This window comes from Hemiscyllium ocellatum, chromosome 26 (genome assembly GCF_020745735.1).
Source record: "Hemiscyllium ocellatum isolate sHemOce1 chromosome 26, sHemOce1.pat.X.cur, whole genome shotgun sequence".
Lineage (NCBI taxonomy): Eukaryota > Metazoa > Chordata > Chondrichthyes > Orectolobiformes > Hemiscylliidae > Hemiscyllium > Hemiscyllium ocellatum.
In genome coordinates, this window is record NC_083426.1 from 33,333,857 (window position 1) to 33,346,173 (window position 12,317).

The 12,317-nt window shown below is 42.1% G+C and overlaps 1 protein-coding gene across 1 annotated transcript in view; it reads right to left on the reverse strand.

Moving 5' to 3' along the window:
- LOC132828199 (ADP-ribosylation factor-like protein 8A) overlaps positions 1 to 12,317 on the reverse strand; it is a 53,864-nt gene that overhangs the window by 12,334 nt on the left and 29,213 nt on the right. The window contains exons 3-5 of the mRNA XM_060845140.1: positions 10,299 to 10,372; positions 9,297 to 9,390; positions 1,834 to 1,901 (exon numbers count right to left, since the gene is read on the reverse strand). Of these exons, the coding sequence (XP_060701123.1) occupies positions 1,834 to 1,901; positions 9,297 to 9,390; positions 10,299 to 10,372 (236 nt within the window). The remainder of the gene's footprint in view (positions 1 to 1,833; positions 1,902 to 9,296; positions 9,391 to 10,298; positions 10,373 to 12,317) is intronic.

A 12,317-nucleotide genomic window follows, 5' to 3' on the forward strand; every position in this document is an offset into this window, starting at 1 on the left:
TCATATGACAGTTTACAGTCAACCATATTGCTGTGCATCTGGAGTCACATGTAGGCCTGACCAGATTTCCTTCCCTATGGGCTATTTGTGAACCAGATGATTTTTATGGGAACTGACAGTGATTAATGGTCACCATTAGGCCAGCTCTCTATTCCAGATTTTTAGCAAATTCAAATTTCACAACTGCCATGATGGGAATCAAACCTACGGCCCCATGAAATTGTGCCTGGGGTTCTTAATTGCTAGCCCAGTGAAACTACACTACTGCCAACCCAAAGTATACTGGTTTATTGTTCTCTAATGAATTAAAAATCCTCAACCTAATTTACAGTCCTGTTGTAGCCATCTCTGTCAAGATGTATAAATTCCTCCAGCCTAACATCCGAGCTTGTACCTATAAGGATTTTATCGCCTCCAATACATCCCTATCTTCTCCATCACAAGTGGCAGTCATCAGCTACAACAAACTTGCTATCTCGGCTCACGCCATATCTCCTTCACTTTTAAAAGCTAGGATCAACCTTGTTGACTTTCTACCATGTGACAAGATGGCTACTGTTCATAATAGCTGAAAATGTGTTGCTGGAAAAGCGCAGCATGTCAGGCAGCATCCAAGGAGCAGGAGAGTCAGCGTTTCAGGCATGAGACCTTCTTCAGGAATGAGGAAAGTGTGTCCAGCAGGCTAAGATAAAAGGTAGGGAGGAGGGACTTGGGGGAGGGGCGTTGGAGATGCGATAGGTGGAAGGAGGTCAAGGTGAGGGTGATAGGCCGGAGTGGGGTGGGAGCGGAGAGGTAAGGAAGAAGATTGCAGGTTAGGAAGGCGGTGCTGAGTTCAAGGATTAGACTGAGACAAGGTAGGGGGAGGGGAAATGAGGAAACTGGAGAAACCTGGGTTCATCTCTTGTGGTTGGAGGGTTCCGAGGTGGAAGATGAGGCGCTCTTTCTCCAGCCGTCGTGTTGCTACGGTCTGGCGATAGAGGAGTCCGAGAACCTGCATGTCCTTGGTGGAGTGGGAGGGGGAGTTGAAGTGTTGAGCCACGGGATGGTTGGGTTGGTTGGTCCGGGTGTCCCAGAGGTGTTCTCTGAAACATTCCGCAAGTAGGCAGAACGTTTCAGAGAATACCTCTGGGACGCCCGGACCAACCAACCCAACCATCCCGTGGCTCAACACTTCAACTCCCCCTCCCACTCCACCAAGGACATGCAGGTCCTCGGACTCCTCTATCGCCAGACCGTAGCAACACGACGGCTGGAGAAAGAGCGCCTCATCTTCCGCCTAGGAACCCTCCAACCACAAGAGATGAACCCAGATTTCTCCAGTTTCCTCATTTCCCCTCGCCCCACCTTGTCTCAGTCTAATCCCTTGAACTCAGCACCGCCTTCCTAACCTGCAATCTTCTTCCTGACCTCTCCGCCCCCCACCCCCACTTCGACCTATCACCCTTACCTTGACCTCCTTCCACCTATTGCATTTCCAAAGCCCCTCCCCCTAGTCCCTCCTCCCTACCTTTTATCTTAGCATGCTGGACACACTTTCCTCATTCCTGAAGAAGGGCTCATGTCCAAAACGTCGACTCTCCTGCTCCTTGGATGCTGCCTGACATGCTGTGCTTTTCCAGCAACACATTTTCAGCTCTGAACTCCAGCATCTGCAGTCCTCATTTCTCCTACTGTTCATAATACATTTATTTTGCATGTGATCAGTACTTTAGGATGTATTTTATGCTAAACACACTAGTTGAGAGTTTAATCAATAGGTATTTACTTGAAAGTTAATGAGATGAATTGGAAGTTAAGATGATGAGACTGATACCATAAAAACATGTTACTTACATTCTTTCTATCAGTTCCTTTTCATCCAATGCCTCAGGTAGGTCTCGCTTATTCCCAAGAACTAGCACCTAAAAAGAGACTTGCCAGATTATTCAAAATGTTGTGCCTCATAAATGTTTAATCAGTGAAATTTTATGTTAGTTTATATCAAATGTAAAGTTTCTACCAACAGAGGTTAAAAATAGTGACAATAACATAACTTGTCACCAATAAACACTCTACTGATTTGCAAGCATTGCTAAAATGGATCATTTAAAGTACAAGTTTTTGTTCATTTAAAATGGGGATTTGAATTTATTATTACCATGCACTGGGAGGCAAGAACAAAAGAAAAAATATACATTTTAAATTTAGGTCTTTCCTTCAGTCATCCAGTGTTTCAGATCTCTAAGTTTAACAAGGAATTGTTGAAAAGTCTTCTGTGGCTACACAAAGAATTCATAACATTTTGAATGAAACTAGAAGGCAGATTAAAAAGCAAATTCTTCTTAGAATACAGACTGGGAACAGTAGGGAATCAAAGTGATGCAAAGGGAGTAAAAATACAACCAGGAAACAGCAGGTGCTGAGGCTACCATGAAACGACGAGATGTGACATCAAAGGGAAATAGATAAAGGATTGGCTGAGATGAAAAGGAGAGAGATCTGGAGCTGGGCAAGGCAGAACAGCTTCAGAATTGAGAGTAATGATGAGAGAGGCCGAGCCATTCAGTTATAACAGCAGGCAGGGAAGGCCCAGAGGCCAAATCACGACATCACAAATTGAAAGTGCACAGGGCAGGGAAGCGAAGTTAACATATGGGTAAGATCTGAATAGCTATTTGTGAAACATACAGCCTATTGTGGTAGCAGAGTCTTTGCTGCTATTACTGGGGTGACTGATACACCTTTGTCACTTTGACAGCAACTCAAGAAAGATAGACTGTGGGCTCCACTATTTTTTTGGGTGGGGTGAGAAAGGAGAGAAGAGTAGTTAGGACAACACGAGTGATTAACTGCACAGCAGAGTCTGGTTGCCAATCATTTCAGTTATCCACGCCACTGGACAAAGACCTTGCACACCCATGACACTGTGGTATGTCAATGCATCTCCGTGAACACACATAAAAAAAACATGTACAGAGATAATTTCCACCCCCTAGAAACGTATCTGAATCAGCCCGATAAATGTGTAGCCAAAACAGAAGGTCAGAGACTAAGAACTCGCTAGAGTGCAGTACCTCTACAAAGTCTGCTCACTACCGACAAAGCTCGGCAGCAAAAACAGCCTACTTGACCGCTTTTTGTCATTTATATAAATGATGTGGATGTGAATATAGGAGAGTTGGTTAGTACATTTGCAGATTACATCAAAATAGGTGGTTTAGCAGACAGTGAAGATGATTACCACAAAGTATAATAGGACCTTGATCAGATGGGCTAATGGGCCAAGGAGTGGCAGATGGAATTTAATATAGATAAATGGGAGATGCTACCTTTTGGAAAGGCTAATCAGCACAGGACATATGTACTTAATGGTAGGGTTCTGGGGAGTATTGCCAAACAAATAGACTGAAATATGCAGTTACTTGAAAGTAGAGCCGCAGGTAGTGAAAGTAGCATTTGGCATGCTTGACTTCATTGGTTAGTGCACAGAGTATAGCAGTTGAGATGTAATGTTGCGACTGTACACAACATTGGTGAGGCCATTTTTGGAATACTGCATCCAATTCTTGTCGCCCTTCTTTAGGAATAATGTTGTCAAACTTGAGTACGCAGACAGGATTTACAAGGATGTTACTGGGACTGCAAGATTTGATCTATAGGAGAGGCTGAATAAGCAGGGGTTTTTCTCACCTTCCTCGTGCTTTGGAGGCTGAGAGATGATGTTATAGAGGTTTATAAAATCACGAGGGGCATTAAATAGATGAAATAGACAAGATCTTTTTCCTCGAGTGTGGGTGCCCAAAACTTGAGGGCATAGGTTTAAGATGAGAGGGGAATTTTTAAAAAAAAACGTGAGGGGTAACTTCTTCATCTCAGAAGGTGGTGAGTGTATGGAACAAGCTACAACAGGAAGTGAAGGCAGGTACAATTACAACATTTAAAAGGCATCAGGATGGGGATATGAACAGGAAGGATTAAGGGATATGAGCCAAATGCAACAAGCTCAGATTGGGCACAGAGGAGTTGGATTGAATGATGTGACTGTATGACTCAACGACTGGGACATCATTTAAAACCTTTGGCACGTACATCCAACACCACAATACAGTGACAGCAACACATACCATCTACACAATGAAAGCAGCAACTTATTATGATTCATTCAATAGCACTTTCTAAGTCCACAACTTCAAGGATCGAACGGCCAAGGAGTGCAGATGGATGGGAGCACCACCACCTGCAATTTCCCCTCCAAACCATATCTCATTCTGTCATGGAACTATATTGGCATTCCTTCACTGTCACTGGATCAGAATCCTAGAATAACTTCCCAACAAAACTACCTGTACTGCAGCAGTTCACGGTGGTGTCTCATTAGCATCTTTGCAAGGGCAAACAGGGATGGAAAATAAATGCTGGCCTAGTCTATTTACATTTCTTCAATACGTTTAAATAAATTCAATTAAATGTTACTGTTTCCATACAGTGCTTAAATGACCAAACATCAACATTTTTAGAAAAATTAGTAAGCAACATTTTTGGATTTAGTGACTGCACCATAATAACTGAATAATTATTTCACTTGCATCGCTCATTTAAATATTGTAAAGTAGCAAAACCTCAAATGAAAACAGCATCAGCAAATAAAGTGAGTTCAATCATTTGCATGGCAAAACTAATACCAGATATAATTATTGATAGGATATAGTATTTTCCACAACAGAGCTTGATGTTTACTGAGGTTAGACTTTTTGTGCGTGCATCCCTTTAATCTAGAATTTTTAAACATTAAAACATGGTTTACTGAGCTTTAGCTATATACACACAACCTTGAATCAGATACAGAAGGTTCCACAAGTCTGTCATTGCTGACATGCATTCATTAATCATGATAACAGTACAAAAATAGAAACACTTGTCTATTACCATAAATAGTCGAAACTTGTGGCGCTGGAAAAATACAGCAGATCAGGCAGCCTTCGAGAAGCAGGAGAATTGATGTTTTGGGCATAAGCTCTTCAGCAGGACTATGGAGAGGGGAACTGAGGGATAAATAGGAAGAGGGGTGATGCTGGGGGTAAGGTAGCTGGGAAGTTGATAGATAGATGCACTTGAGGGAGGCGGGGAGTATGGTGATAGGTCGGAGCAGAGAGTGGAGCGGATAGGTGTAAGGGAAGATGGAGAGATAGGACTGTTCAAGAGGGTGGTGCCAAGTTGGAGGGTTGGATTTGGGATGAAGTGAGAGCAGGGGAGAGGAGGTAACTGGTGAAATTGACATTGATGTCATGTGGTTGGGAGCTCAATCATTTGCATGGCAAATAGAGGTCCTAAGGCAGAAGATGAGGCGTTCTTCCTTCAGACATTGGGTGACTGGGAATTAGCAGTGGAGGCGGCCCAGGACTTGCATGGCTTTGTTGGAGTGGGAGGGGAATGTTGAAAGGGTCAATCACAAGGGTGGTGGGGCTTTTTGGTGCGTTTGCCCTGGAGATGTTCAAAGAAAAATTCCACAAGTTGGCATCCTGTCTCCCCAGTGTAGAGGAGACCACATCGAGAGCAATGGACACAGTAGATGAGGTGTTTGGATGTGCAGGAAAATCTCTGTCGGATTTGGAAGGATCCCCTGGGTCCTTGGATGGAGGTGTGGTGGAGGAGGGGGGGGGGGGGGGGGGGGGGGGGGGGGGGGGGGGTGGGGGGTGTTTAATGGTTGCAGGTTTTATACCTCTTGTGGTGGCAAGGGAAGGTGCTGGGAGTGAAGGGCGGGGGCGTAGCCCTTGTTGCGGTTGGAGGGCTGGGATTCAAGGTTGGAGGAGCAGGAAGTGGAGGAGGTGCGTTGGACAGCATTGTTGACCACATGGAAGGGGAAATTTCTATCCTTGAAATAGGTGGCAGTCAGGGATGTTCTGGAGAGCAATTGCTCCTCCTAGGACCAGATAATGCATAGAAATTGTGAGTAAGGGATAGCATTTTTATGGGTTGGAGAGGGGACGGGCGTAGTCCAGATAGTTGCAGTAGGTGGATTTGAAGTAGATGTCCATGTTGAGTCTGTCGCCGGTCACAGAGATGGAGAAGTGAGGCAGAAAGGGGAGGCAGGTGCCTGAGATGGTCCAGGCGAACTCGAGATCAGGATGGAAGGTGTTCGTGAAGTTGATGAACTGTCCAACCTCCTTGTGGGAGTGTGAGGTGGCACTAATACAGTCATCAATGTAGCAGAGGAAAAGGTGGAGAATGGTGCCAGTATAACTACGGAAGATAGACTGTTTGATGTGTCCAAAGAGACAGACAAAGGACACCCATGCGGGTGCCCATGGCTGCCCCTCTTGCATGAAGGAAATGTGAGGATTAGGAGGAGAAGTTGTTGAGAGTGAGGACCAGTTTGGCCAATCCAATGAATGTGTCGGTGGAGAGGTTCTGTTTGGGTCAACGAGAGAGGAAGAAACAGAGGGCTTGGAGACCTTTGGCATGGTGGATGGATGAGTACAAGGACTGAATGTCCATGACGAAGTTGAGGCACTGGGGGCCAGGGAATCGAAAGTCGTGGAGGGCATGGGCTGTGTCCCAAATGTATGTGGGGAGTTCCTGGACTAAGGGGGACAGGATGGTGTCAAGTTATGAGGAGATACGTTCAGTGATGCAGGAGCAGGTGGAGATGAGGGGTTAACAGGGTCAGTCAGATTTGTGAATTTTTGATAAAAGGTAGAACCAGGCAGCGTGGGGTTCCAGAACTCTAATGACTGCCACTACATTGATGACTGTATCGGCCCTACCTTGTGCTCCAACGAGGAGGTTAAACAGTTCCTCAACTTCACAAACACCTTCCACCCTGATCTCAAGTTCACCTGGACCATCTCAGACACCAGCCTTCCCTTCCTGAACCTCCCCAACTCCATTTCCAGCAACCGAATCAATGTGGGCATCTACTTCAAACCCACCGATTCCCACAGATACCTTCTCCTAAGAGGAGCAATTCAACTCCTGAACATCGCAGATGGCCTCCTATTTCAACGACCACAATTTTCCATCCCACGTGATCAACAATGCCCTCCAGCACATCTCCCCCACTTCCCGCACCTCCGCCCTTAAACCCCACCCGTCCAACTGAAACGATAGAATCCTCACCTTCCACCCCACCAATGTCCAGATACAGCGCATCATACTCCACCATTTCCACCACCTACAGTCAGATCCCACTGCCAGAAATATATTTCCTTCCCCATCCCATCACCATTCTGTAGAGACCATTCTCTCTAACTCCCACGTTAGATCCATGACTCTCACCAACATATCCTCCACTCCCAACACCTTCCGTTAATGCTGCAAGAGGTGTAAAACCCACGCTCAGATCCCGCCTCCCCCCCCCCCCCCCCCACCTCCATCCAAGGCCACAAAGGATCCTTCCATATCCAGCAGAGATTTTCCTGCACATCCAAACACCTCATACCGTGGCCATTGCTCTCGATATGGTCTCCTCTACGCTGGGGAGACAGAACACAGAACGCCAAATCCTGGAATGTTTCTTGGAACAACTCTGGGACACATGCACCAAACAATCCCACCACCCTGTGGCCAATCATTTTAACTCCCCCTCCCACTCTGCCAAGGGCGTGCAAGTCCTGGGTCTCCTCCACCGCCAATTCCTCGCCACCCGACGTTTGGAGGAAGAATGCCTCATCTTCTGCCTTGGGACCCTCTAACCATATGGCAACGTTGACTTCATCAGTTTCCTCATCTCCCTTCCCCCCCCCAACTCATCCCAGATCCAACTCTCTAAATTGGCATCCGACCTCTTGAACTGTCCTACCTGTCCACCTGCCTTCCCACCTATCCATTTCATCCTCCGCTCCGACCTATCACTGTCACCCCCGCCAACTGCATCTAACTATCATCTAACCAGCCATATTCTTCTATTCCACCCCACCCCTCCCAATTTATCTCTCTGCTCTCTTACCTCCACACTCTACCACCTTCCTGATGAAGGGCTTATGCATGAAACGTCAATTCTCCTGCTCCTCGGATGCTGTCTGACCTGCTGTGCTTTTCCAGCCTCTCGCTTTTCAATTCTGATCTCCAGCATCTGCAGTCCTCACTTTCTCCTATTACTATAAATTGTATACTGTCCTTAACAGTATCAAAATTAAACACTTAGTCATACAATATCAGAAATAATGAGAGCTCATCATAACTCAGCATAGATTCCATCTCACTATTTAAATCCACCTTCTTCATTATGCTCTTGCATTGTCAAAACAGGTCCAAAGTGTTTGTTAGTCTTTATATTTGCTTGTGTTACAAAAGTCTAAGTTTTACTTGAGCCATTTTACTCAAAAATGGATACAAGGCGGCAAGACACAAGAAATGCTAGAAATCTGCAGTGGAAAACAGAAAATGCTCAGCACAAGGAAAGACAGAGATAAGTGTGTAAATTTGACATCAAGGTCATCTCAACTCTTCATAAATGCTACATGACCTGTTGAGTATTTCAATCATTTTCTGTTAAATTTAAATAGATTTTCAACTTGCTTTATGTACACATTTTTGCAATTTTGACAGTTTTTCAACTTGAGCTTGTTCAATTTTTTTTTGACGAGAATGCCCAAGTTAAAAAGGTACATAATTTGAGTTTTTCACATTAACTACACAATTGCTTATTGGATATAAATTAAGTCAAAATTGTAACAAAATGATCTCTTTACTCAAAGGAAAACTTCAAAAATAGTTAAATTATAAAAATGTGAATGCTAACTGCAATAACTGATTATTGTAATCATTAAATTGACTTTTTGAAGCATTATTATAGAATAATAGTCATAAATAGCATGTTTCCAGTGCATTATATTGCTCTGAAAACTCAAACTGCCTCAAATTCATACTTCTAACCATTTCATTAGAGCCTTGCTGTCAAATATGCATTCTGTTTAATAACTAAGACAGCTTCTCTCTACAGATAAAAGACAAACCCAGAAACTATAGCAGTACCCTTGTCTTTTAGTGCTTAAGCAATTTTCAAGAGTACAAGATGACATTATTCCAGCAAAGCTAAGTATTAACTGGCTGCATACACTTCACTAAGTCTTTCATCTAAATACCAGAGACTAGAATTTTGTTAAATATTACGTTTGAAAATATTTAAATCAGAATTCTTATTTGCATACTGCAAGCTCTGTATCACCACAATGTTGTAACCTCATCACCAAATCAGAATGATACAATAAATGCTGAAAACATTTGCTTCCAATTCTAAGACTTTGAAAATTACTGTTCATTAAATATTCAGAATACCTAGGTTAGGTTATTTATAAATCGAAAAAGAATCAACGTACCGGGATGCCTTGCAACTGTGGTTTCTCCAATAAATTATGCAGTTCATTCTTTGAAGCTTCTGTCTTCTCGTGGTCTGCAGCATCCACCATGTAGCTGAAAAATTCACAAATGTGAAACTTATTAATAAATTCTGTTTGAAAGCCACAGTGGCTCTAATGTGTAGCTAATCAGTAAACATCAAGATCTCTTTATGATTTGTGCTAAGGCAGCGTTGACAATCAGTACAAGTGCACAATTCTTTATCAGAAATGGTTGGGACCAACTGGCTTTCAGAATTCAGAATTGTTCCAATTTCAGGATAAGTGACAGTTTGATGGTGAAATTTTGAAAAATCTTACTGGAGGAGCATGCCTCACTAAGTAAAACAGGGCCCTGAAACAGAATTGAGGCCTGCTGGTGCTGGGCCATGCCCCCCACATCACATCTGAGAGACACGCATCTAGAGGGTGACAACTTGGGTTAACTGTTTGCATGCCCAATCTTGTTAGTGAGAAAAAAACTTCACAAGAACACCTTTGGACTTTGGAGCTTTTCGGATTTTGATAAAGGATTGCCTACCTGCACTTTGGCAACTGAGCTTAGAAATGAGAAAGAATGTGAACCAATTCACTTGCCAATTGCTGCTCAGGAATCATTGTTCAATGCAAACATGCAGCTATTAAGCACAGGGATGGATTTGATCTTAATGTCCATCTCAATACTCACCAAACACCATGTCATTTAACACAAGTGATGGACAGCATCTGACACCCAGAGGAATATGAGTAAGACAATGTTTTGAAATAGGTGGGGATGAGAGGAAAGTGAAGAAAATTGTTTCAAAAGGACAAGATACAGAAAGACGTGTTAAGGAAATGTGACACGACTAACGCCTAACTAGAAAGACAAGGAAAATGACCTCATTAGACACTTCTGTTGTGACAACACCAAATAATTTAAGATCGAACAGACTGTCAAATGATAAGTGTCAAATGATAATTTTCACCAATTTAAGTACTTACACAATTGCACTGACTCCTCTGCAGTAACGTTCCCACATGCTTCTAAATCGAGGCTGCCCGCCAATGTCCCAGAGCTAAAATTAAGGTAGGCAATTAATATAAAATAGTCTTTGAATAAATGTAGTCCAAGTTTGATCCTGCTCAGCCAGTTTCCTTCTTTTGTAGCGGATTTCAAGTTTCTCTACCTGCTATCATGCAGTCACAGACCTGTCCTTACTGACAATCATGCAACATATTGACAGTTTTTCTTCTTCTCACCTGGACATATCACTACAAAATGTTTTAACTTACATTATAAAGATCAAAATAAAAATATTTTCACAGAGGCTACCCAACACTATTTTAAATTGGATCTTTGAGGGCTATTTGCAAACCGATCAAGGTATAAATCACAACTAAGTTATATTTTTTCAATTTTAAACCCTACAGGTGCCAAATCCAAAAGGGCCCAAAGTGTGCCAGTCAGTAGTTATCACTATTTCTTTGACTGGGGGAAAATGTTCATAAGCAGGCTGCACAAGACAACCTTGAACTAAATCATAATGCAAACTGAAAAAAAAAATTAGTTTCATCTGTAGACATTTAGTAATAAGATCTTGCTTATGGAGGTGATGCTGCAGAAAAGGGGAGGATACTCTATTTACTTGAAAGAAAACAATGGATAATTGCATTTTTTACCATCCTCAATTCCCCAACAGAATACATGCAAGCATATCATTGGTCAACAGAAAATCAATCATATCAAAATTCACCAGATTTTATTACAGAAAAATGTTTAGAAACTTGGAATGTGACATTTTATTCGAAAACCTGAACTTCTGAAAAGAAATACTTCAAGAAAGGTTTTTATTTTATACTCATTAATTTCAGCAATTTGCAAGGATACCAATTCAAGGGGATAAAGCATCTACGTTACATTACAGGACTGCATGTGATTGCTTGGCAAGTAGACTAATTGGCAGGGGTGTTGCCACAGAAAGTGCACACATCAATGCTGGTTGACAGTTAATGGCCAAGCTTTATTTAAATTTGACACCAAACTGTTTAATATTAGGTGTGATTTTGCAATTGGACAAAATTTGCTGTACAATTTGAGTACACAAATACTGGATGCTGCATTATTTAGGGGCCTCTCCTTTGCAAGGGAAATAACATGTACATGTATGGAACCGGTTTTAACTTACCAAAATAGGTAACTGCAATTTTCTTGTTCATTTCTCAGGACAATGTTCTCACTAATTACAGTCAACTTGCTTGATTTAAAATTTAAACAAAACTTGACAGTGAACTGTCAATCATTAAAAGTGATTCTCCATAGCAATGCCTTGCAAGATTCTGAAATCCAATTTAACTTCAATTGTAAGATTGTGTCCTGATTCATTACTTTAACTATCAATCAGCTTCTCTTATTCCACAGTGGGTCATAGTTAGTATTGTCTGACCTCTGAGCCGAAAGAACCAAATCTAAGTCTCAGGTGTTCTAGAACTATGTTGTAACATGCTTGAACTGGGTAATTAAAAATATTACCCACTCCCCAAAGCCTATCAAAATAAGATAGAACTAGTAAAGCAATTTGAATGTCTGGCTAGTGCATCTATTATCCCCCTCCAGTGATAAACTATTATTCCAAATTATGCATTTAAGAAATTCACAAAATCTACTGACATCTTTTAAGCTGTTATTCACTACTGCTCATTATAGTTTTACTTATCATTTCACTGCGTTTTGTAGCTTATCACTGCAATATCAAAATATTGTGTGATCTGCTTTGCTCAGTTGCTTGCAGTCAATGTATATATGCTATCATATCCTTGTGAATGATACCTTCAATTCACTGTCTCAGATCTTGCTTAATTGATGTAAACCCACCATTAAGTCAAACAAGTATTAATGTCTGTGTTAGAGGCCACCTGTTTAATGCATTTCCACCCTCCAATTATTGATGTTTAAAACAAATTACTTTAAAATAAGAAAACAATATTAAAGGAAATATAGAAAACTACAAAGTACTAATGCAT